Below are 25,260 nucleotides of genomic sequence, written 5' to 3' on the forward strand. Positions count from 1 at the left end.
CTGAATCGAACAATTCTAGAGAGGCCCGCATCCTCCTTTATATATATATATATTGATAATAGAATATATGATATGATCTGATATATTAAGATTTTTAACGAGTGCTAGTCGAGTGTTTTAATTTTCAATAAAAAATAAAGATATAAAGGTAATTAGTCTGCTCCGATTTTTTTAATTTTAGTTTATTTATTTTTTCAAAAATTTTACACTTAATATTAATTTATTTTAATATTCTTGATAAAAATATATGTTAAGTATTTGTAAACTTGATATTTTTCATTTAATTTCTATTCAAATTTCTTTGATCGTACTTCGGTTGTGCAGAAGTAACGTAACAATTTGATAATGCTTTTCTACCCATTTTTTCTAATAATAGGGCAACTCTTTCGTTAAAAACATAAATCGTATATGAGGATTTCCAACAAAACTGAATAAGAAGACGTAAAAAGGTTTTGACAATATAAAAAACATTATATATGAGCTATATTATGTGCAATCTTATTTGCTTGTCTTTTAACGACGAACATTAGGGAGAACCCTTGCGACATGACTCAATGACATGCACAATCTCAAACTGATGATCAGAAATGCATTGAATGACCTTAATCGAGGGGCAAACTGTTAGTCTCGATTTCCACTCGTTGATGATTCGCGGACAACCGTCACTACAAACATACTCAATTTTCACTCGTCGGGGATTCAGGGACAACAGTCATCACTAACCTTCAAAAATTACAGAAATTTTAATTTTAAGCACACTATCAAGCTCTCTGGCAAAAAACAATGATCTTCTTATGTTAATCATTTAACTGATTTCAAATCTAAACTCAACTTACATTCCTACTCTCCCTCACAACATAAAAGTTACAAACACATCCAACTTTCCTGTCATCACTTGAACTACATAAACAGACCCTCCCATCACAAAAAAAAAAAAACAAAAAAAAAACACCCACATTAATTCTCAAGAACAAACCTATCTCCCTTGTCACCTTTTCACCTTTTCTCAAATCCCAATCCCTTACACAATCATCCATCCCTTCTATTTTATCCTACTGGCTTAGCATATGAACCTCTTATGCAACTTCATTCACAAATTTTAGACATGTGTGATCCATTTTCATTACGAGGATAATTACCATAATGATAATGCTTATAATTAAATAGATTTTTAAAATATCTTTAACTGAAAAAGTTATTCAAATTATTTTTAAAATAATTAATTGATTAAATCCAAATCGATCATTTGAAACAAACACCAATATTACACATGTGATGTGTGAGATCAAATTCTAATTTCGCCAATACTTTTATTTTCAGTCCTAACCCCTATCTTTCAAAAAACACAAATAACATCATAATATCGGATTTTCAATTAACAGTCAGCCGCTAGCGAATCGATTTTTTTTTTTTTTGATTAGTTGATTATGATAGTTGTTTTAATCAACGGATTAAACTAATTATTTTTTATAAAATTGTTTGATAAATAATGATTTTTTTGTTCTTTACATCTTAAATATAAGAACTCAGATTGAAAATACTCGATAATTTTTTAAAAATTAATTCTTTATGAAACACTAAATTAGATTCTCTGGATAAAAATGTAATACAATCCAAACTCATAACTTCTTCTCAAAAAAGTTCCGAACATCGACTTGATAAAAACATAAACACATGTGGACCGGGTGGCTGGGGTATGGGGACCCAAACAGATGCCCATGAGCTCACGTGCACGCAATATACAAGCACACCTACTACACACACTCAACTACTCAAGTCCAAACCTATTTTGTCTTGTACTCCTCCCGCCTCATGCTTTTGTAGTAATCCTAGATCATTCATATAATCATATCACGTAGTATTTCCCATTTCTATATTCTTCCGTCTGCTTCTCTATTCACTATATTAATTCATAGTATTTACCTCATCTTGCAAGCCGCTACTTTCTCTTACATTCTGTAAGCAATCTTTGAGGTTCTTTGTAATTTCTTGATTTTTTTGATGACCCTTTTCGATATATGATTGTTTTCCTGTGATTATTGTAATTTTAATTATCTTGATGTGAATTATTATTGTTTTTTAGAAGTGGTGGAGATGTCGAAAGGTGGTGCATTGGATCTAGCTTCTGGGTTGGGTGGGAAGATTCAGAAAGATGATGTTCTGGAGGCTGTTGACAAGTATATTTTATTTATTCATATGTTTGTTTGTAATTGATTGATCTTGATTATGTATTAGGCCTATTACTCCATTGAGTCGAAAAAGTCGAAAATTGTTGTAATATAATTGGTCTCTTTGTGTGTGCATTTGCTTGATTTGCTATCACTTTTTTGTAATGAGTTTTTGTTTTCTGTTAGGCCAATCACACTGTGGACTAGAAATTTCGATGTGGTTGGGATAAGTAATGAGTTATTAGTTGAAATTAGATTGAGGCTCGGCTTGGGATTACGTATGTTTGATCAATGAGAGATGAAACTTGGGTGATTTGTGGATGTTACTTATAATGATAAGTATTAGTTGTTGTGGGTTGGTATTTAAAAGTTGTTGTGCATTTTTTGGGAACGAATGCTTGATTGAAATTTTGTGTTGTCCTCCTGGCAAAGCGTAAATGGACCTTTGTTTCATCATCATGTCATAGAGTAGATAATGGAGCTTTGTTGTAACTCCATGCTGCTTGTGTGCAATGAAATTGTTTTTGTTTGCTAATTTGAAATTGTATGGGCCAAAAGGAAGGGTGGCTTCTTAAGCTCCCCTTCCTCTTGATGCATGCTGCAAAGAGAATGATTCCTTTATATGAATCTAATACGGAAAAGCCTCCAGATCCCTTTCGATGAATGAAGGAAAGGGCTTATGATCCCTTGCCCTGGAGGCCCACACCTGTAGAATAGATCGTTCAACACCAGCATCACAGACCCATTTTTGGCCTATTGGTCCTAGAATCATAGGTGACCAAACAGCCACCCCCTAGTTACTAGACCGACCTGCTTTAATCATTCATAAACACCTACTCAAAATATGGCAAACAAATAAGGCAGCTCTATGTTCAAATCAAATTCCCCTTGCCACTACAGATTGTACTGTTTTTCACAAAAGTATGAAAAGTAATTCTTGACAGATTAATTTGCAGCAAATTAAACCATCATGAAGGAGCAAATTATGGTGATTTTCTTTTAGGAAATTCAAATTGTTCCTTGTGTTTTTGTAGTTCTACGACCTTGATTTGATAGTTTACCCTTCTAGTGTAGGCCTTTGTATATTGCAAATCATTCAGAGTATCCTATATATCATAACGTGTCTCACAAAATCGAAATCATGTCTAGAATTTCATTGTGGTGCTGTTTTCTTGTTGGCCTTGCATTATTTTTCTCTTCCATTTTTTTCCCTTGATTATGGCTTACTTATAATAATCATTTCAATAATTCAGGTATGAGAAGTATCATGTTGCTTTCGGAGGTGAAGAAGAAGCGAGAAAAGAAAACTACACTGACATGGTAAATGCTTTCCCTACAAATATATTAATTTATATTTCTATTATACTACTCTCTACCATTTTTATGTATAGAAGTACCTATATATATTTGTGTATATGTAATTTCAATAATGCATATTTGACTTGGTCATTTAAGTTTGAGTTCAACTTTTTAACTCACTAGCAACGTTCCCTAACTGATTCTTTGAAAATACATCTTGAGCTGCCCACTTTTTCCAACTATAAAATAACCCTATAATGTGCTATATCTCGGTCACTTGTTCATATAAATTCTTATAAAACTTATATGCACTACAGGTCAATAAGTATTACGATCTTGTCACGAGCTTCTATGAATATGGCTGGGGAGAATCATTTCATTTTGCCCCTAGGTGAGTGTCATTCTCTCATGTTTACTCTACAGTTCCTAAAGTAACATTCAGCTGTGCATGCTGATGTGTATGAGAGTGTGAGTCATCCTATATTCAGCTCCATAAACTTACAAATGATTAACGAATTCACAGATGGAAAACGGAATCTCTTCGAGAAAGCATTAAGCGGCATGAACATTTCCTTGCTTTACAGCTGGGCGTTAAACCTGGGCAAAAGGTATTAACTTACAAATGATTTACTTTTTCATAGAGATGTCAAGTGTAATAGTCTGAGATATTCTGTACACATACTGAATCACATCTCGTAATCAAACATCAATTATTTGTTTCTCGCTAGACCATCCTTTGTCCAATAAGAATTGTTGCTTATTTATTTTTAGTGCATAAGCTGGCTGTCTTCTGCAGGTTCTGGATGTAGGCTGCGGAATTGGTGGACCACTAAGAGAAATAGCTCGGTTCAGGTTGGTGGTGGTTCCGATTTTAATATATTTTTATTTAATATTAATTGCTAAGTTTAAGCTCCCTTTGCCTGTTTATAGAGCTTAATACTTTTGCTCCATATTTTAGTTAGAAGTTTAAGGTGTTGCTGAGAACAAGTTATGAAGTACTCGCTTGGGGATTTAACTTCTCCCCTTTTTATATAATTGCCAATATTTGAATGTTTCTAATATCTATCAATATACTTTCACATGAATTGATAGTCAAGTATATATGTATCTCTGATCTGTTACGTGATGCTTGGCAGCTCCACTTCAGTTACAGGGCTGAACAACAATGAATATCAGATAACAAGGGGAAAGGTAATGTTATCAGTACCATAGTTTGAACATCTGATACATCAAATCTCGGTATATCTAGAAGACGGTGAATCATTTCTTTTTTATTCCTGTCAATCTGCAGAAATTAAACCGCATGGCAGAAGTAGACCAGACCTGTGATTTTGTTAAGGTTAGTGGTTTGTATGGTTTTTAATTGATTCTATGTTTTATTCTTCATTCATTGAACTTATATTTGATGCAATGCAGGGAGATTTTATGAAAATGCCATTTCCAGATAACAATTTTGATGCAGTCTATGCAATTGAGGCTACCTGTCATGCCCCTGATGCGGTAATTAAAATTAGAAGATCTGAGTAGGAATTATTGTTTAGTTTGTGTTCTCTATTAACTAGAATATTGTCTGGGAGAGTTGTAATTTCTCCTTATATTTTCTTACGACTTACCTTGTATATCTGACCTGAAGCTTGGATGCTACAAAGAAATTTATAGAGTATTGAAGCCTGGTCAATGTTTCGCTGCATATGAGTGGTGCATGACTGATTCCTTTGATCCCAATAACAAAGAACACCAAAGAATCAAGGTTCAAGCAAAGCTATATAAAGCCTTTGTATATTTTTTAATTATGTCTATTCTAAACATTTATTGATGGTAAATCTCCAATAACAGGCTGAAATTGAGCTTGGTGATGGCCTTCCTGACATCAGGCTGACTACACAATGCATTGAAGCTTTGAAACAAGCAGGTTTCGAAGTGAGTATAAAATGGTCAACTTATTTCCTGTGCATCACATGAGTTGATTATATATGATCTGGTCTAAAACTTGCTATCCCCCTTTATTAAGGTCATATGGGAAAAAGATCTTGCAATTGGCTCGCCCTTACCTTGGTACTTGCCACTGGATACAACCCATTTTTCCTTGAGTAGTTTCCGGTTGACAGCACTTGGACGTTTTATAACAAAGAACATGGTAAGATCTCTTTTTGTGCTACTACTTTATCTTTCCTTATCACTGAAGTAACACACGAAGGAATTCCTTTTAAGGGTTGGATATCAACTTTTTTGGCTCAATCAGAGTAGATGATTGTCTTTCATGTTCTCTGGTTCGAATTATCTTCAGAACAATGTTTAGCGCTTTGCTTTCTGTCTTGGTAGGTTGTGGCCCTTGAATATGTGGGACTTGCCCCAAAAGGAAGCCAAAGAGTTCAAGCTTTCTTGGAGAAAGCTGCGGAGGGGCTTGTTGCTGGCGGAAAGTGAGAACTAATACTACTTCAGTATATATTATATAAATTACTTAATAACATCTGCTAGAAAAAGCTCTTCAACTAACTGTCCAGTTTACAATTTACATTGTTCAACAACTCACAGAGAAAATAAAATGAATTTACTGGGGTTAAACTACCAAAAAATATAAAAGAAAAACATTGTAGCTGGAAACAAAAGCACATATATTTTTTATTTTATCATCAAGAAAAGTGCTTAATCCTTTTAGCATATTCCTTCTTTGTAGATCATAAATAGCTAATCTCTTAAATAATTACAATTATAATGCTTTTTATACAGTAAACTAATGTGTGTCTTGTATTTGCTACCCGCAGGAAAGAGATATTCACGCCATTATATTTCTTCTTGGCTCGGAAGCCTCTCTCTGATGGCCAGTAACGTGTAAAATAAGTTTATTAACTGTTTAACTTCAAATCCTTATCTTTTGTGATGATTCAGGGGATAAACTAATTATGAAACTGGTGGACCTGTGGTAGATGATTTTAAGTTGCGAGTTCTGGTTCTTTTCTCTTTAATGAGAAAACCTGTAATTTTCTAGTACACTTGAAATTTATTTTAGGTAATGTTAGTGTTTTCAGTTTCAAGTTTCTCTGTGGTTTCTTTTCGAGGAGTAAATTGGTTAAACGGATGAAGGCGCCAGGCGGAAATAAAGTCACACATATCTCCGAAGAGATGACCAAACAATGACTAATCAGGCTAATTTATAATAAGTGGATGCCACCAATTTATAATAAGCTTAGTTTATAAAGTTTTAGGAGCAGAACTTTGAGTATAGTTAAACATTATAAATAAGGGTGCAGTATCATCAACATAGCATTATCCTGTTTGTGCGTTCACTTTCCAGTAGTGTCTATTATTAGCAATCATGCATATCAGTCATACCAGAATCAACATAGTTCAGTTTATGCTGTAATCTTTTTCATCTGCTTTTAGCACACTAATTAAAGAGCATTTAAAAGAGTGTATGCAGGAAGAAGTGATTTTTGGTGTATTGAAGCTGACATTTTCAGTAGGAGATTTCTAAAACAAAATGCGCTGCAATACTAAATAAAACCATCGGAAAACTGGTCTTTATATGACAAAGGTGTAAATCACAAAACGCAGACTGTCTCCTTAAAACTTCTATAAACTATTAAATGTAAAATGTCATAAATTGCACGTTAGCTTCTTACTTGTCTGTTATCTCGACATAGACACTGCTCAGCATTATGCACTGAAAATTCTGTATATGTAGATGATCATAGTTCTCTCACAGTCAGGGATGTATGCAGATTATTTCATTTTTGTACCTTTCTCCTTTCCCCCCTCTGTTTCGTAAACTTTTTTACTATCTTTCGGGTTTTTTCTTTTGGTGGACCTCTAATTTCACTTTCATATAGATTGTTCTCCAGTGCTGTAACTAGATTTGCAAAGTAAGTTCTAGTCACCCTTGTAAGCTCCTCCAGCTTCACTCGAAAACTGTGGAATTGATCTGCAGTAGCATTAACGTCGTTCAGAACCATAAAGAGTTCCTTTTCTGCACAATGATGATGTCTCTCTAATCCTGCCTCAGCTTCACCTTGCAAGTACTCAAACAATGCTGTCTTTGCAGGTTCATCCTCGGGAATAAAATACCCATACACATAGCTCCATTTCAACGTGCGCCTACATTTAACAATCTGTTGCCAGGCTTCTATAACAAATTTGAACTCTAGCTTGGTCACTGCAAACTTTTCACACAGACCACGAATATTCTTCCTCTGCATTTTCTGCAGATCAGATTGTGCTTTCATTCTTGACTTCTGATTAGCATCCCACCTTTCAAACTATATTGTTGTATATAGTTTAAAAATAAACTATATACAACAATATAATGATAAATCGTGTGACATATGTATCATAATATATTTTACGCGTCACAAAAGTTATAAGTAACACCTACTATATTTAATATATTAATATAAATAATTGATCTATTTGATCCAAACCGATTTTTTAAAAAACAGACAGGACCGAACCAAAATTTAATTTGGTCCAAACTGAAAAACCGAATATACTGAAATTCTGGAATAACTAGAATGGAACCGGACCGAAGTTATACGGCTGGTTCTGGTTCGGTTTGGTCAGGCTGATGTGACTGGTTAAAAATGGGGCGGGGAAAATGGGGAACCCGCCCCGAATGGGGCAGATCCGCCCCGCTAATATGGGGAATGGGGTAGTGACGGGGAAAAATTTTCCGCCCCGCAAAAATATGGGGCAAGTATGGTATTTGTCGAATCCTCGCGGGGATTCCCCTCCCCGCCCCGCATATTTTAATTTAAATAAATAATTATATTTAATATAATATATTTATTATATTTAATATAATATATTTAATATAAATATAAATAATTATATTTAATATAATTATATTGCATGATTATATTGTTATTTTAATTTGACATGCATGCATTATCTAGTTTTTTGCTTTTAATATACACGTCTCTTATATTTTTATTAAATTTTGAAGAAAAAAATACTGAATTTTTAAATAAATATCTAAAATCTAATATTACATATAGCAGTGGGGAGGGGCGGAATTATATTAAATCCCCAGTGGGGCGGGGATGGGGATTGAAAATAAATCCCCGTGGAGAATGGGGCGGGGATGGGAAAAAAAAATATATGAGACGGGGCTGGGAAATAAAGTCCCCGCTCCAAACCCGCCCCATTTTTTAACCCTAGACGTGAGTTTGTTTTGAGCATTGATAATAAGATACTTGGGATGGCGTTGCTTCTTTTAAGTTGTTATAACTTATAAAGATACTTTGTTAGCAAAAAAGATGCGAATTTTGTTATGGTTGTTGCTGAAGCAAGGCCCAAGGGGCTTGCAGATTATAAGTTGAGAGTCTATTTCCGGTTAAAGCTTCTGAGAATTTCCCCTGTAGCCCCCTCGCTTTTCTAGACTGCAATAGACTTCAAAATCAGAACTATGCTTCGATTGGTATTTTGATAGGGTAAAAATCATATCCTAGGTTGTGATTCTGCAATCACCTTTAAAATGCACCTGTGAGCTTCTAGCTAAAAAGGACTTCATCTGCATTAAGTGATCTTGTGAAGTTTCATTTGTATTAAAGGAATCTCGCCATTTGCTTTATATTAACGGATACTGGGTGTTACTTGATTGCTTAGTTGGTATTTAATTACTACTTTGCATAAGCTTTGAATAGGCATTTTGTTGTGTCGTAAAGGGGATATGGCATATAACGCTGACCAGGACTCGCCATAAGCACGTGGAGCTGAAGTTCAGGCCTGACATGGCCACATGGGAGATATATGTCCGACTAATTAGTAGGATATATCAGTGAAGCAATGGAGATTGGCATCGCCTCTTGGTTCTGTAACATTGCAACAGATAAACACAACATAGAAATAGAAAAACGGACGGACACAAACATAAACACAGAATATAGATGAATCCAGAATAAAAGACATGATAGATTCACAATTCAGGACAGCAGAGAAATACAATAAAGGTCTCTGACCTAATTCTATTCCTTGCTCCCTTTACAGGAGGTTGAGTCTAAGGCAATATGGCTGCATGAGTTTGTTTAATAGCACGAATAATATATGTACATGATCTGAAGATGGCTCTTAATTAGTGCATTTAAAAATTGTAACTCTGATCCGAGCATCTTTTTTCTTGATTAGCTCCAATACACAAGCATCACCAATTTGCAGAGAGTTCTCCCTTACAAATTTAGTCCACCCACGATTTAGTTTGCTAGCAGTACCATAAATACTGAGGACAGCATCCCACTCTTTGCCCCGACAATGAAGTTTCACCTTGTTAGCAGTTGATGTCGCATTCATTTGCTTTACAAAAGTTGCAGGAACATACTGCAGATTTCATCAAAATCTCAGAGCCAGACTCTTTAATCATCTTAAGCTATCACATTGCGATTACATATATTACATGTCATCAGGTTTTGTCAGATAAGACTATTATCAGGTCCAAATTTTTGTTCTGGGGTTCAATACATAAAAACTATAAACCTTATATTTGATACCCAAATCATGTCCCCATTTTTTTACCAAAATGATGTGGTACACAGATGGCTAGTTTTAATTGGGGGTCTCATTAAGATTTGTGTGAGTGGAACCAATCATACTGATTAAGGTTTGGGAACATTTTTTGGGTACCTAGCATTTTTCTATTTGATATATCCCAAAAATTTTAAACAAGCAAATCAAAATTTCCTCTCTGTATTTAAGGATCTGACCACATATATTACTATATGATCTTACCAGAAACTTTTGTCGCACATAAGAATACTGCATAACACATGAATAGGAAGGATACTTTGACAGTGATGAAAATTTGTAGGCTGTTTCACGAGCCTGGTTAACACGTGCTTCAAATTCCTCGTTAGATTTTGCTTCCAGGGCCTGGCTAGAGTGTGTTTCCAGAGCCTGGCCAGATCTTGTTTTACTTTGAATATTTTTGTTTTCCCCTACACGAATTTTCAGGAGTGTCTAGCATTAGACTTGGCTAATTCACAACCAAGACTAGAAAAATGATGCAATAAATTGGCAAAAATTGGCTGTTAATCCAGTAAATTAGTAATTAATTGCTTGTTTAGAATTTGAGTACATAGGAGTTGGATTGTAAATCTTACTGGGCAGTATGAGAGTAGTATCTCTCCTAGACTCAATATCCTGGGAGGTAACAGGATCCTTATGACAGCAAGACTTATCAAAGATGTCCACATGAAACTCGCAATCTTGAGCATAGCGGAAAACTAACAAGTCACCAAATCCTAACAAATGATGGCGTGCAAACTTTTTCCAACCTTTCTTGAAATACAATAAATTGTTGATCTGCTTCGTTCTTACACCCCATGAATCTCGTGTACCAGTAGGCCGTATCATATATTTTCTAGGCAAAGTTCCGCAATGAAGCCTAACAAACTTGGATGGTATCAACTGCTCAAGAGAATGACAGAATTAATAAGACCAGAAATTGCAAATACTCCTAAATAAGAGATGCATCTGAATGTATAGTCACTGTGTGTGTGTGTCTGAAATTAAGAAAATAATCGACAGGTGAACATGACATGCACCAGCTTCTTGGAAAAATCTTTAACCAGAATCTGCATGAATGAAGGTTTTCCTGCATTTGGCCTTCTTCCCATACTTAAATTTGCAAGAGAAATTTGTTTGAATAACCATGTAATCTGTAGAAGCAAGTACTCATAGTGCATGCCTTTGAGTTCTTGATACACGTAGTTTGACTTTTGACACGTAACTCAAAGTGCTTGACTGCATAGTGGTTATATTTTGCACATACTTCATAATATTTTACTCCTAATTATATAGTATTCCCGCCATTCCAAAATTATAGTAGTTGTATTGATTTTTTACACTTAATTTGAGGTGTAAGAAAAACGTATTTCTACATACACTCTTTTTCAAATTTTCTTTTTATGAATAAAATTTATAGATGTTAAACTTTTATTTAGAAGAAAATTAATTTAAAAATAATATATAAAAGTATGTTTTTTTTACACCTCAGCAGAAAGTCAAAGTGACTACTACTCCTAAATAATACTCCTAAATAACTTTTATTTAGGAGTATTATTTTGGAACTGGGGAAGTAGTCATTTGGCTCTCTGATATGTTGTCTGATGCTTCAATACAACACTTTTGTGTATATTTAAAATTGTATTAATTAGTTTGTCATGTTCAGATAAAAGCTGTTAACTTGATGGTGAAAACGAACCGGAAAAACCCATGTATGGATTATATTCTATCACAGTTAAAACTTGATAAATGAATATGCTCATCAAATGAGTAATTTGTCCGGTCTCAACATAACAGAGACAGTGAATTTTAAACCTTCATGAATGAATAAAATTTTTCAGAGTGAATTCATTTGTCGAGGTTTTACTTGTATCAGGAAGAGAGCACTAAATATCTCTTCTTGGCCCTTGAAGCCTCTCTCGGATGGCCAGTAATGTGAGAATTAAGTTTATCATCTCTTCGACTTCTAAATTATTTATCTTTGGTGACGATTCCAGAGGATTGACAAACTATGAACTTGATATTAGACCTGATTTTAGATTGCGGTTTCAACTTAGGCATAATAATTTACATGTCAAAGGCTAATATGTAGGTGATCATGTTCTATTACTTGTACATGATCTGCATATGGCTCTTAATTAGTGCATTTGAAAACTGTAACTTTGATCAGAGCAGCTTCTCTATCGATCAGCTCCAGGACACAAGCGTCGCCAATTTGCAGAGAGTTCTCCTCCACAAAAGTAGACCAGCCATTATGCATCCACCAAAGCGTTTCATAAGTACTCAGTAGAGCATCCCACTCTTTGCCCCTGCACTGAAGTTTCACCTTGACAGAACCTGCTGCTTCGTTTACTTGCTTAACAAAAGTCGAAGGAACATACTGCACAATTCATCAAAATCTCAGAGTAGCCAACTTTTTAGTTAACTTTATGTTCAAGAATCTGACAACATAAAATGATCTTACCAGATTACCCCTTCGGATGTAATTGAAAGACATAACACACGGATAGGAAGGATGCTTTGACTGTGAAGCAAATTCGTACGCTGCTTCAATAACCTGGCTAGAATCTTCTTCAAGTGCCTGGCTAGAACGTGCTTCAAGAGCCTTACCAGACCTTGCTTTAGTCTGGCAATTTTCGCGATCCTCTACACATTCAACAGAGCCTGTAAAACTAGGGCTGTTATCCGAGTGAAGTAGTATACTAGAGCCATGCACTACCAAATGAAATATAATCAAAACCTTGAGGTAACAATCATAATACTTAACTGGTGCTGCTGAAAATTGTAAGCTTGAGGGTAAAATCTTCAATATTGGTAAGTTGGAAAACACATGCATCACCCGCTTTAAGAGCGTGTTCCTTTGCCAAGGAGCTCCAACATCTACTCAATCTCCCTGAAGAGCCGTGTTCTATTACCCCAACAGTCCATATCTTACCTGACACATCAATCTTCACATCTCTTATGCTGTCTTCCAAATACCATCTTCCAAAATTTGGATCAATAGGCTGCATTTATGTACATTTCATTGTTATATTCAAATCTCAAGCAGAATCTGATCAATCTAATATACCTCAATTGTTATAATTCAAAAAAAACTGGTGTAAAGTATTAGCTGATGGTGCAAGCCTTACCATATATCCGTTAGCTTTCAGGTAAGCTGGTCTGACAATCCTGTTGAATGCAGGAAACTCTGAGCCTGCCATGAACTCTTCCGCATCAAGAGCTGCATCAAGAGCTGATGTTTCAAGATCGACTTTGGCTTCTTGGCCTGCGTCAGATCAAAATGCTTATGCTCAATTATCATAATTTTATGATATTTTTTCATAATCAGAGTACAGATTAATAATCTTACCAGGAAGTATGGGAGTAGTGTCCCTCTGAGACCCCACATTTTGCGAGTTAACAGGTTCCTTAAAACAGCAAGACTTATCAAACATGTCAACATAAAACTTGCAGTCTTTAGCATACCGGAAAATCAACAAGTCACCGTAGCCTAGTGAATGATGTCGGGCAAACTTTTTCCAGCCTTTCTTGAAATACAATGAATCTTTGATCCACTTTGTCCTTACACACCATGAATCTCGCGTACCAGTAGGCCTTAGTATACATTTTCTAGCCAAGGTTTCGCGATAAAGCCTCACAAACTGGGGTGGTATCATCTGTTTTTGAGTGAAAATGGATGAACAACAAAAGAAAATATAATTACTAAAAAGGAAATGCATCATGCATGCACATATATATATAAAATATTTGAAAGGTGAGAAAGACATGCACCAGCTTCTTGGAGAAATCTGTAACTAGAATCTTCATGAATGAAGGTTTTCGTGGCGGTGGGCTTCTTCCCATTCTTTTATACTCCTGCAAGAGAAATTTGTTGCAGTAGCTTATACTTATAAAACTGCAGCCTGTAGAAGCAAGAACCAAAAAAAGCTGCAGCCAAACCTGTTTGGTTTCTAATTTCTATCCTAGTTTTTACAGTATTTGGCTACATTAAGATTGTCTGATTACTTGTACTGATGGACGAATCTCATTTAATGTTTTTCTGGTGCAAGGATGAGAGTGTGGGGGGCAGCTTGAATGATAATAAATGCCTGGGGCATCTTACATGCTCTTGATCTTCGGTTATATGATAAACTTTATTAAATGAAAGAAACTTCACAAAATATAGCCCCTTTGGATATTGAATTACTAGCATACTTTATTTACAGAAATGTAACTCCTGACAAATCAAATCGATTTAGATTGAGAACGAGACTTGTGCTTTTCGGAATCCAATCATTTTAATGCAACTTTACTTCAGGCATACAGCTACTATACATTGTGGAAGGGTGTTGACATAAATGAAGCGCTGCCCAAGATATTTATAGCTCGGTTCTTTCTTCTGGTGAAGGAAGAGATTGACTGAACTGTCTTGAATGATCATTTAAATTTTGACAATCATTTCTCTGGCTAGATAAACTAAAAAAGAGGGCTACAGAACTATATGTTCATGCAAAACAGTGAAATAGTATAGTACATGGCTCTTAATTTTTGTTAGGTAGGAGAAATTTGAATCTTACTGTGAAACAAAATAAGACAGTTATATAAATTAACACGAACACGCGTATACTTAAGGCAGTAAACAATATACAGTAGCATATAAGTGACTGAAATTATCCAGAAAAGGAGTACTTGAATACAAGTCCATCTACAAATGTCAGATGAGATTAAAGCAAAAGTAGAACTAAAAGATATCTCTCGAAAGACAAAACGGATGTGGGAGTACTTCCGATCACATACATATCTCTGCTTACGGCTCTTAATTAGTGCATTCAAAAATCGTAACTCTGATGAGAGCATCTTCTCTATCAATGAGCTCCAGGACACAAGTGTCGCCAATTTGCAGAGCGTTCTCCTTTACAAAAGCAGACCAGCCACCATTTATCATGCTACTACCTTTTTTACGATAAGTACTGAGGACAGCATCCCAATGTTTGCCCCGGCACTCAAGTTTCACCTTGTTGGCACCCTCTTTCAATTTCATTTGCTTAGCAAAACTTGGAGGAACATGCTGCACAATTCATTAAAATCTTTCAATCAATACTTCAATTATCAGTTGATCACATTATTCCTGTCCACAAAAAATTTCAAAATTTGTTGGATCAAACTATTACTAAGGCCTAAATCATTCTATGATCTTACCAGATATCGTCCGTGCAAGTAAGAGGTATTCATAACACACGGGCAGGAAGGATACTTTGCTTCCAAAGCCTTGCCGGGCCTTGCTTTAGTCTGCAATTTTTTCTTCTTCCCTATTTTCCAAAAGTGACTTGCATTAAAATTTGTTTTTTTTAAAGAAAATTTCAAGCTTCCTATGATCATAATGCATATTGTGCTTGTGCATATTCATTTATCATACAAGTATGCTCATAAATTGATAATCTTACTGGGAAATTTTGAGGTAGTGTCCATCTGAGACCCAACATGTGGGGATTTAACAGCTAGTTCCTTAAGACAACAAGACTTATCGAACACGTCCACATGAAACTCACAATCTTTTTTGTATCGAAAAACTAGCAAGTCCCCGAAGCCTAATGAATAATGTTGTGCAAACTTCTTCCAACCTCTCTTGAAATACAAAGAGTCATTGATCTGTTTGGTTCTGACGAGCCATGCATCTTGCGTACCAGTAGGCCTCAGTATACATTTTCTAGCCAAGGTTCCGAGATGAAGCCTCGCAAACTTGGGTGGTATTATCTGCTCAATGGAAACAAAGTTAACCAGATATCATGTTATCACAATAAGGAGTAATAAAAAAGTAAAACAGATATGCACCAGCATTTTCGGGAAATCTGTAACTATGATCTTCATGAACAAAGGATTTCTCTCTGGTGGCCTTCTTCCCATCCTGAGAGAAATTTGCACAACTATATAAACTCTTCCCTTTTCACAAGAATAACACAAGCTTTAGCAGAGAGATTTATACTCCCTCCGTTTCGAAATGCATGACGCTTTGACTTTTTGCATGTTGTTTGAAGACCTTTGACCATGTACTTATATTTGTTATTTTTAAAAGTTTATTTTTTTAATTAAAAGTATTTAGTCAAAATTTTAAAGTATAATTGATTTTTTTTGAAAATGATGATTTTAAATGCTTAGTCAAAACAATTTGAAATGTGTGTAAAAAGTCAAAGCGTCATTCATTTTGAAACGGAGGGAGTACTACTCAGCTGACTGATTTAATTACGGCTCTACACATTCTCCAATGCTGTTTATGCAGTTAATCGGTACTACTCCGTTCGTCCCCTTTTAAATGTCTCTTTTGGAGAAAATGCTTAATTTTTTCTTATAATATGTAATTTTTTTAAAAGAAGACATGTAAAAGGGGACGGAAGGAGTATTAAATACACTCTCCATCCCATATTACAAATTGATTGTGAACAAATTACACAAGAACTCTAACATTTCATAGTTTTCATTGTTATCCACATTAATTCTCTTTTAAAAAAATTACGCATCTTAACAAAAAACTAGTTGAGTATTTGGTTTACATGTCTGCCCCTAATAAATGTATTGAAAGTAGTAGATTGATTTATGTGTATATGTGTGTGGTAGTCAAACATTGAAACTTGTATTTAAAGAGTATTTCTTGAAAAACATTCAAAAAATTGCTTTGAAAAGAGAAATGAGACAAGTATTTTGGGACAATTTTTTTCTCCAAAAGAGACATGTAGAAGGACGGAGGCAGTATCTTATATTATTTGTCTTCTGCACAGCTAGTACAATTTATACTTACATTTTTATTATTCGAATATTGACTAACACTGATTCATACAACACCAATCAATACTCATACTCATGTTTGATATTGTAAGGCCGTTAAACATGTGTATGTACTCTGTTCGTAATTAAAATTTTAATCCACAAAAAAATTTAATTAAAAATAGTGATTTTTACTATCCGGTCAACCCATCTAAAGATACGTGCCCAAGTCAAAAGTGACATATAAAGAAAACGGTGGGAGTAGTACTTTGCAAGTGCTTTGTTTATCTCTTCCGAGTCACATAATTCAAATATAGGAAACCTCATATTTTTCTCATATTCTAGAGATGCAAGAAAATATGCTATTTTCTTCAAATCACTTAAAATCTAAACTACTTCAAACATGAAATGAGTTTAAAGAAATAATTTGCATTTCTGTTTAACTCTTCATTTACCCGGGCCATATTGTTATGAACTACTTTGTTAGTTCAAAATTCCAATGAGAACAAATGGCCATAGTTCATAAACTATTTGCATTTCATCATATAAGAAATATTCAGTAAGACTCAGGTTAACTTTACTTTTGGTACAATTCCTAGTGAAATCTTTTTCAAAACATTACATATACTCTAAATTTTATATATAATATCACGAGTGGCAGATTTAGATTCCGAATGAACTTTAAAATTCATCTAGTTTTAAGGCGGGTAAGACAAAATGGGTGCGGGAGTGTTTTTGTTCTCATACGTATACTCCGATCTGCATAAGGCGCTTAGCTGGTGCATTCAAAAATAGTAACTCTGATCACAGCAGCTTCTCTATCAATCAGCTCCAGGACACAAGCGTCGCCAATTTGCAGAGAGTTCTCCTCTACAAAAGCAGACCAGCCACTAACAATCCTGCTCTCATCACGATGAGGAAAACGATAAGTATGGAGGACAACATCCCACTCTTTGCCCCGGCACTGCAGTTTCACCTTGTTAGCACCCAAGCTCACATTCATTTGCTTAACAAAAGCTGCAGGAACATGCTGCACAATTCATCCAAATCTTTAAGTCCATAACACATCACCAAAATTTGGCTGATCAACACTTCTGAACTAATACATATCATTACTGGCCAAAATTTTTCACAAATTCAGAATTCAAGAATTTGACAGTACATATCATTATATGATCTTACCAGATATCTTGCGCGCAAGTAAGTGTGACGCATAACATACGGGCTGGAAGGATACTTTGAAAGTGATGAAAATCTGTTTGCTGCTTTAATTGCCTTTCTAGATTGTGCTTCAAGTGCATGGCTAGAACGTTTCTTAGGTGCCTGGCAAGAGCGTGCTTCGAATGAGCTGAAAGGCCTGGCTTTAGTTTTACATATTTTGTTCTTCCCTACAATTTTGACAAAAGTGGCACATAATCACCACCAAGATTAAAAAAACTAATACACAAAGCACATGGAAGAGCCCCTGCAAAACTAGGGCTGTCAATCGAGCCCTAGTCGTGCAGTACTAAATTAAACATATTCAAAACCTTATGGCGAACCATCAAAATACTTAACTGGTACTGCTGAAAATTGTAAGCTTGAGTGTATAATCTTCGGTATTGATAAGTTCAAAAGCGCATACATCACCAACTTTAAGAGCTTGTTCTGTTACCAAGTAACTCCAGCATCTCGTCAACCTATATGTAGCGCAATCTTTCCTTACCCCAGCTGTCCATGTCTTGCCTGATACCTCAATCTTCACTTCCCTTGTGCTGTCCTTAAAATACTTTCTAGCAAAATCTGTTGTCAGAGGCTGCATGAACAGAGTACCAAAGCTGTTACAAATGTACTTAAACAGAGTACCATAAACTGTAAAGTGGTAATCCACTATTTCTCTTTCAATCAACATGGTTAGCTGAGGTGCAGGCCTTACCAAATATCCGCCAGGCCTCACGTAAGCCCACTGCATAATCTTTAGGAATGCAGGGAACTTTGAGCTTGACATCAACTTTTCCGCTTTGTCAAGAGCTTCTTTTTCTCCAGGATTTGCTTCCTCCAAGTGGCCTGCATCAGATCAAAATGCAAATAATTTGCTTATACGCACACGATGAATTATGTAACACACATCCAAAATAAAGCTCTTACTGTGCTTCCTTGACTTGACATTGTGGGAAGTAACAGCTAGTTCCTTAAGACAGCAAGATTGATCAAACATGTCCACATAAAACTCGCAATCTTGAGCATACCGAAAAACCAACAAGTCACCAAAGCCTAAGGAGTAATGTCGTGCAAACTTCTTCCAGCCTTTCTTGAAATACAAAGAATCATTGATCTGTTTGGTTTTCACACGCCACGCATCTTGCGTACCGGTAGGCCTTAGCACGCATTTTCTAGCCAAAGTTCCGCGATGAAGGCTCACAAACTTGGACGGTATCATCTGCTCAAGTGAAACAAAGTTAACGAGACGTCAGAAATTGCAATGACACTAGTATTTTACTTAGTTAAAGATAATGGTAAGGTGAAAGTGAAGTGCACCAGCTTCTTGGAGAAATCTTTGACAAGAATCTTCGAGAACGCAGGCTTTCTTTCTGGTGGCCTTCTTCCCATGCTGAGAGAAGTTTTCACAAAAATAACTCAAGTTCTACAAGCAGAGAGATTTGATGTGCATTTATACTCATGATGAGGCCTGAGCTGACTTTTTTTGATGGCTCTGCATATTCTCAAATGCTGTTGTTGCTAAACAATTTAAGAGAGTTGCAGAGAAATTAATTAAGGTAGATGTTATTCGCTGTTAAAGTAAATACGCTATGAAATAAAAATAACTGTAATCTCTTTGAGTGATGTTATTCGCAGTTAAAGTAAGTTTTTACAACTTGTACTGCTCATGAACGTTGAATGTTTGATGGTAAAATCTTCGGTATCAATAAGCTTAAAAACGCATATTTAGGTTCGTTCGAGATTTTGATTAATTCTAAGTTTTTTTATGTGACGTTCTGACCTTTTGGCACAAAGGTAGTATGGTAAGATAATAAAAATTATTATTTTTGATTATTTTTGTATGAATTAAAATTTTGATTATATATTTTTATTCAAGAAAATAAAATTAAAAAAATTAATATTTTTAATTATCCGATTAAAACAGTTGAAAGTGTGTGACAAAAATTAGAGTGACAATTTTGGAAAAAACAGAGGGAGTAGCGTTTAGACCGATTTTTCCTATTCTGATAGTATTTTTTTAAATTTTGTTGTGCAAATTTTGGTATCAGATTACTCCTATTTAACATGCAGACGCAATAGTAGTTGAAAAAATCACTGAAAATTTATGGAATTATGCTGGCTTGCATTTTCAAGGGAATTGCAGACAGTCTCATTTAACACAGGTGGCTCTTTTGGTTGAGCTCTCTTAATTACTGTCAGTATCTCAGGCGGCTTAAGGTATTTTTGTGTAATTATCTGTTGTATGTCATTATAAAGAAATTTGAATCTTAAGATGAGACAGATAGACGTAGATACATAATGGCACAGGTCGCAAAATTAGATTTCGGATGAGTTCTCAAGTTCATCAACAAATGTATGATGAGACTAAATGAAAACAGTCGTATGAAAGATATCTCTCTCGTATGAAATGTATGGTGTTTTGAAATAGGTTTCCTAATTATCTTGCCCTGCATTGGACCAAAATACATATTGTGCATGTTTGCATATTCATTTATCGTGCTCGTATCGTATGATCACTGATCAGTTATCCAAAGCAGAGGAGTATACATGACTAATCTGACTAGGAAACATGGGAGTAGTGTCCATCTGCGACCCAACATTCTGGGAGGTTTATCAAACATGTCCACCTGAAACACACAATCTTTTGCATGTTGAAAAACTAATTAACAAGTCACCGAAGCCTGCCAACAAAGTGTTGGTGCGGTGGTTGAGCTCTTGTACCATCTTGCGGGAGGTCATGAGTTCGACTGTCGGGTGTGCGTGCGTATCAATTAGCAGAAGAAAAAAAAGTCACCGAAGCCTAAGGAATAATGTCGTGCAAACTTCTTCCGGCCACTTAAAAAACAATGAATCATTGATCATTTGATCTGCTTCGTATGAGGCGTCAGAAATTGCACCGGCACAAGTGTTATCACAGTAAAGAGTAATTAAAGGTTAACCAGAAGTGCAACAGCGAAGTTTTTTCTGGTGGCCTTTTTCCAATTCTAAGAGGAATTTGTGCAACTCTATAAACTCTCCTTTTTCACAAGAATTGACACAACTTGCTTGATTTAGTGCCTGTTTGGCGTTGCGGTTGCCAACCACAACAGCAGCTTTTTGATAAAAAGCTGGTACAAACATGTTTGGTAAAATTTAAAACAGCTTTTTGCAACTGTGCTTTTTGTCCAAAAGCTGCTTTTACAGAAAGCTGGTGTACCCCTGCTTTTTACAAAAGCTACTGTTGCGCGCAGTTGTTACAGTCCTGAGCATCGAACCCCCACGGATACAATCTTTTTATATATAACTATACCCTAGCTGCAACACTTTAAACAAAACAACAAAACAAAACTATATTTATAAAACATTTTTTTATTATAATTTAGACTATTGGTAGGTGAAATTTTTGGGAATTAATTTAAAAGGAAAAACTCAAAATAAATTATTAAAATATATTTGGTTGTTGTTTATTTAAAGTTATATTTTTTTGTTTCATTAAATTTGTTGTAAAAAAATCTAATTATAATATTGTGGTAAAAATTAAATTCGCTGAGTAATATACATTAAACGAAGAAGAAAATTATATCTTTATATAAATAATAAGTTAAAAAGCATATTTTGGTAAATCATATGTATTTATATATAATTTTTAAATAAATATAAAAATTAGATTTTCTAAATCGAATAGAAATAAATGATATTGAAAAAATATTGTATAATAAATAAAATTATATAAATATATTAGTACAAACTATATATATTAATACACCACATTTGAATTTTCCATCTCCACCACAGAGTAAGTTTTATCAATACACACGTGTGCACACACATAAAATTGTTTGTTAGATTGATCATCATTTTATTTTTATATGTAGATAAATATTATTTGGTAGATGCTGGATACCCTCAAACATTAGGATATCTTGGTCCATACAAAGGAGTTAGATATCTTCTTCCTGATTTTCGTCGTGGACAAGCACCGGAGGGTTACCAAGAAATATTTAATAAAGCGCATTCATCTCTTCGAAGTTGTATTGAAAGGACATTTGGAGTTTGGAAGAAAAGATGGAAGATTTTGGCATACATGCCACAATATTCATTTAGATCTCAAAGAGATATAGTTGTGGCATCCATGGCATTGCATAATTACATCAGGTTGAGCTCCATTAAAGATACTATTTTTCATGAAGTTGATATGCATCCAGAATTTGTGCCAAGAGATATATTTCCGGATCGTCGACCACAAATTTTAGAGCAAAGTCAAAAAAGTGATAGGGCAAGTGAGATGAACATTATCCGCAATCAAATAGCTCATAGTTTAATGATGTAAAACTTATAAATTATATATTTTGGCTTAGTATATAATTATACTACTCAATTTATTAGAGTTTGCAATTATATTTATCACAGTTTAAACAATTATATTTGTTGTTAATATTTGTCTATGAAATAATGAATAAAAGATTATTTTATTTCTAATTATAATTCTAAACAGCACTTTAACAAAAAATTTACCAAACAGTTTGTTTTCAGCTTTTACTCAAACAGCACATTTGAAATCAAGTTTACCAAACAGTCTCAGCTTTTACAGACATCACTTTTTTGAACAGCACTTTTACTCACAGCAACAGCAATTTTTAACAGCAATCCCAGACAGACCCTTAGCAAAGAGATTTAGTTTGTTCATGCATAGCTGACTTGTTCATTCACGGCTCTAAACATTCTCGAATGCTGTTTATCATGTGCTTAATCGCTCTTACGGCTTTTATACAATTAATCACTCTCACTTACAGGTGTAATCGAGCCGAGCCGAGTCAAACACTGTCAGGCTCGGCTCGAGTTCGATCGAAAAGTTAGGAGCTCAAGCTCGAGTTCTAGTTCGATCGAGTCTTTAATTTCAAGTTCGAAACTCGGTTCGTAAACAGTTCGAGTTCGGCTCTAAAAGTCGAATCGAGTCACCAAATATTGACAAAAACTCGAAATATGATCGGTTTGGCTGGAGTTTGATTCGAATAAATATATAAATAAAATATTTAATATATTTGTTAAAATTATATTTATAATAAAAAAATTAAAAAATAGTAGAAACTCGATAAAGCTCGCGAACCTTACGAGTCGCGTAATTTAAAGTACGAGCTCGGCTCGGTAAAACCTCAAAATAGCTCGAGCTCGAGCTCGGCTCGGTTATTACCAAATCAAATTCGAATATTTTACGAGCCGAGCTCAAATAGCTCACCAACAGTTTGATTCGTTTATACCCCTCTCAGTCGATGGGCCGCTCATTTATTTATGTGGTTCATTCACCAACACAAAACTCTCCTTGATATAGATTACATTTTATTGTCTCTTTAATTAATAAGTTATATATCCGAGTTTTGTATATTAAATTGAGTAAAATTTAGAATTATGGCTCCATTGATTTTGAATTCGAATCTAAAATCATATTCCCTCTATCCTATTCGGTTGTCATTTTGACCTTTTGCACGTAATTTAAAATGATTGAAAAATATATTTCCACTCGTTATTTTTAAAATTTTCTTTTTACGAATTAAAATTTATAATTTATATTTTTATTTATAAAAAATTTAAATATAATAAATGAAAATATATTTTTTAACCATCTTAAATCACGTACAAAAAATTAAATCATGTTCAAAAAATTAAAATCACAACTAAAAAGGTACCGAGTACTATTTTAACAAACTCGAGGTCAAGTTCAACTACAAACCCAAATAATTTAGTCGGTCCTGCAGATGAAAACTCAGGCAATTAGGCGGGGAAAAGATTCGAGCCGGCAGCATATTATATTTTTGTCCATCTTTGTTGGAATAAAATGTTCCCCTTTCTTACAAATTATGACAACATGACAACCTCTCCCGATTATTTTTTTTATTGATTTCAATTATTATGATGACACCACCTCCCCATAATTTACCCGTGAACGTGATCGGAAACAGAGGTGGTGTTTGGCCACCGTTTTTAAGCCGACTTCTGGGCTTATAAGTTAGAAGCACTTATTTCGTACTGTTTGTGTAATAAGTAAAGAAGCACTTATAAAAAGCTGAGAATGCTAGCTTTTGTTTCATGGCTTCTGCTTATTTACCAAACACTTTAATCACTTATAAGTCTCAACTTGCTTCTAACTTCTATTTCACTTATTTATTTTAAACAAAAAGCACTTATTTTAAGTTTAGCCAAACGGCCTCAGAATCTTGATTCGTGAGGGTATTGCAATATGAATGTATCTATACTATATCCTACGAGGTACCAACCATCAAATGTCGAGATTACTCGGACGTGTTGTCCAGTTTTGTCAAATACAGACCACAATTGTAACCTAACATCTTATATTTCCTGCTAAACTCACCTACCTAACAGTCCTGGAATATCAAATTTCGTCCATTATTTCGGGAAAATATTTAACTACTTATTTATAAGAACAATAGCTAAACTGTCCAAACAAAAGTGACCGCGTATTAATTAATTTTTATAAATAAGTAAAAATGAAAAGGTCAAATAATAAACATATAATAAAATTAAATGATCGAAATATCGTGATTGAAAAATTAGTAACTTAATTATTTATTGAAAATGCTAAGAATCTCAAAATTTGTTCCTAAATTATTTTTCCAAAATCTATGTGGCAATGTGCGATACTCATACTAATAAATAATGAGACCTCATATGTGCGCATAAACCATCTAACTAAAATCTGCCACATGTATATCATGTCATTTGAAAAAAAAAATCTGTAAATTTTGGGTTCCTAACCTCTTAGCTTTAACATGAAACTAAAATTATATTTTTAATTTTAAATCTTTAAAAATAATTATATCGTTTATCTTTGACACGTTCGGCTTCAAACTTCTGATGCTACCGAGCTTTTCGTAAGATCAGCAACGAAGCCTACAGTTGTATATAATTGAATAAATTCTTTTTATAACATAGAGAAAAGACCTCTGCAAAAATTTACTGTAAATTCACCGAATATAAAATTTTGACAAAATCATCATGCCATTTCAATCTTTCAACCAATACATCACCAACCAAAATAAAACGACTAACAACTCGCAAATAAATTATTTGTAACACAATATAAAATATTCCATAAACACGAATTCAACTCATAATCAAACCATCACCCAACAACCGTGTACAGAACGACATGAGCTGCATCCATGTTCATGCAACCCTTAGACCCGCCATGCCGTCCAACCTGCCCCGAAACTTCTCCCGTTCCGCCAACGACACCGCCATGCAGGTGGCGGTCGTGAGTGTCCGCCGGAGGGTGGTAGTACATACGCGCCGTCTGAGGGCAGTGAGAGAATGATCTTGCAACTATTCTAGCACCTACATCTAATAACTCAATATATTTCGACAT

At 34.7% G+C, this 25,260-nt stretch overlaps 4 protein-coding genes across 4 annotated transcripts; 1 reads left to right on the plus strand and 3 right to left on the minus strand.

The window, feature by feature from the left end:
- The first annotated feature begins 1,800 nt into the window (after nucleotides 1–1,800).
- Nucleotides 1,801–6,502, plus strand: LOC108226507 (cycloartenol-C-24-methyltransferase). Its single transcript, XM_017401469.2, has 14 exons — nucleotides 1,801–1,958; nucleotides 2,084–2,177; nucleotides 3,422–3,488; nucleotides 3,785–3,858; nucleotides 3,991–4,075; nucleotides 4,264–4,319; nucleotides 4,604–4,658; nucleotides 4,759–4,806; nucleotides 4,884–4,967; nucleotides 5,101–5,217; nucleotides 5,304–5,387; nucleotides 5,479–5,604; nucleotides 5,790–5,887; nucleotides 6,233–6,502. The coding sequence occupies exons 2-14, from the start codon at nucleotides 2,095–2,097 to the stop codon at nucleotides 6,294–6,296; spliced, it is 1,041 nt and encodes a 346-aa protein (XP_017256958.1). The 5' UTR covers nucleotides 1,801–1,958; nucleotides 2,084–2,094; the 3' UTR covers nucleotides 6,297–6,502.
- Nucleotides 6,503–12,093: 5,591 nt separating this feature from the next.
- On the minus strand, nucleotides 12,094–13,805 carry LOC108225977 (putative B3 domain-containing protein Os03g0621600). The gene is made up of 6 exons (XM_017400929.2): nucleotides 13,734–13,805; nucleotides 13,312–13,618; nucleotides 13,091–13,227; nucleotides 12,875–12,964; nucleotides 12,424–12,762; nucleotides 12,094–12,339 (listed from the first exon to the last, which is right to left on the minus strand). Exons 1-6 carry the CDS (start codon nucleotides 13,803–13,805, stop codon nucleotides 12,094–12,096), a joined length of 1,191 nt encoding a protein of 396 aa, XP_017256418.2.
- An 881-nt stretch (nucleotides 13,806–14,686) lies between these two features.
- On the minus strand, nucleotides 14,687–15,845 carry LOC108227030 (B3 domain-containing protein REM5-like). Its single transcript, XM_017402026.2, has 4 exons — nucleotides 15,774–15,845; nucleotides 15,386–15,695; nucleotides 15,141–15,250; nucleotides 14,687–15,009 (listed from the first exon to the last, which is right to left on the minus strand). Exons 1-4 carry the CDS (start codon nucleotides 15,843–15,845, stop codon nucleotides 14,758–14,760), a joined length of 744 nt encoding a protein of 247 aa, XP_017257515.1. The 3' UTR covers nucleotides 14,687–14,757.
- A 2,407-nt stretch (nucleotides 15,846–18,252) lies between these two features.
- Nucleotides 18,253–25,260, minus strand: LOC108225979 (B3 domain-containing protein LOC_Os12g40080). Its single transcript, XM_064080107.1, has 4 exons — nucleotides 25,022–25,260; nucleotides 19,218–19,290; nucleotides 18,828–19,119; nucleotides 18,253–18,746 (listed from the first exon to the last, which is right to left on the minus strand). The coding sequence occupies exons 1-4, from the start codon at nucleotides 25,258–25,260 to the stop codon at nucleotides 18,253–18,255; spliced, it is 1,098 nt and encodes a 365-aa protein (XP_063936177.1).

Source organism: Daucus carota, chromosome 6 (genome assembly GCF_001625215.2).
Source record: "Daucus carota subsp. sativus chromosome 6, DH1 v3.0, whole genome shotgun sequence".
NCBI classification, from domain to species: domain Eukaryota; kingdom Viridiplantae; phylum Streptophyta; class Magnoliopsida; order Apiales; family Apiaceae; genus Daucus; species Daucus carota.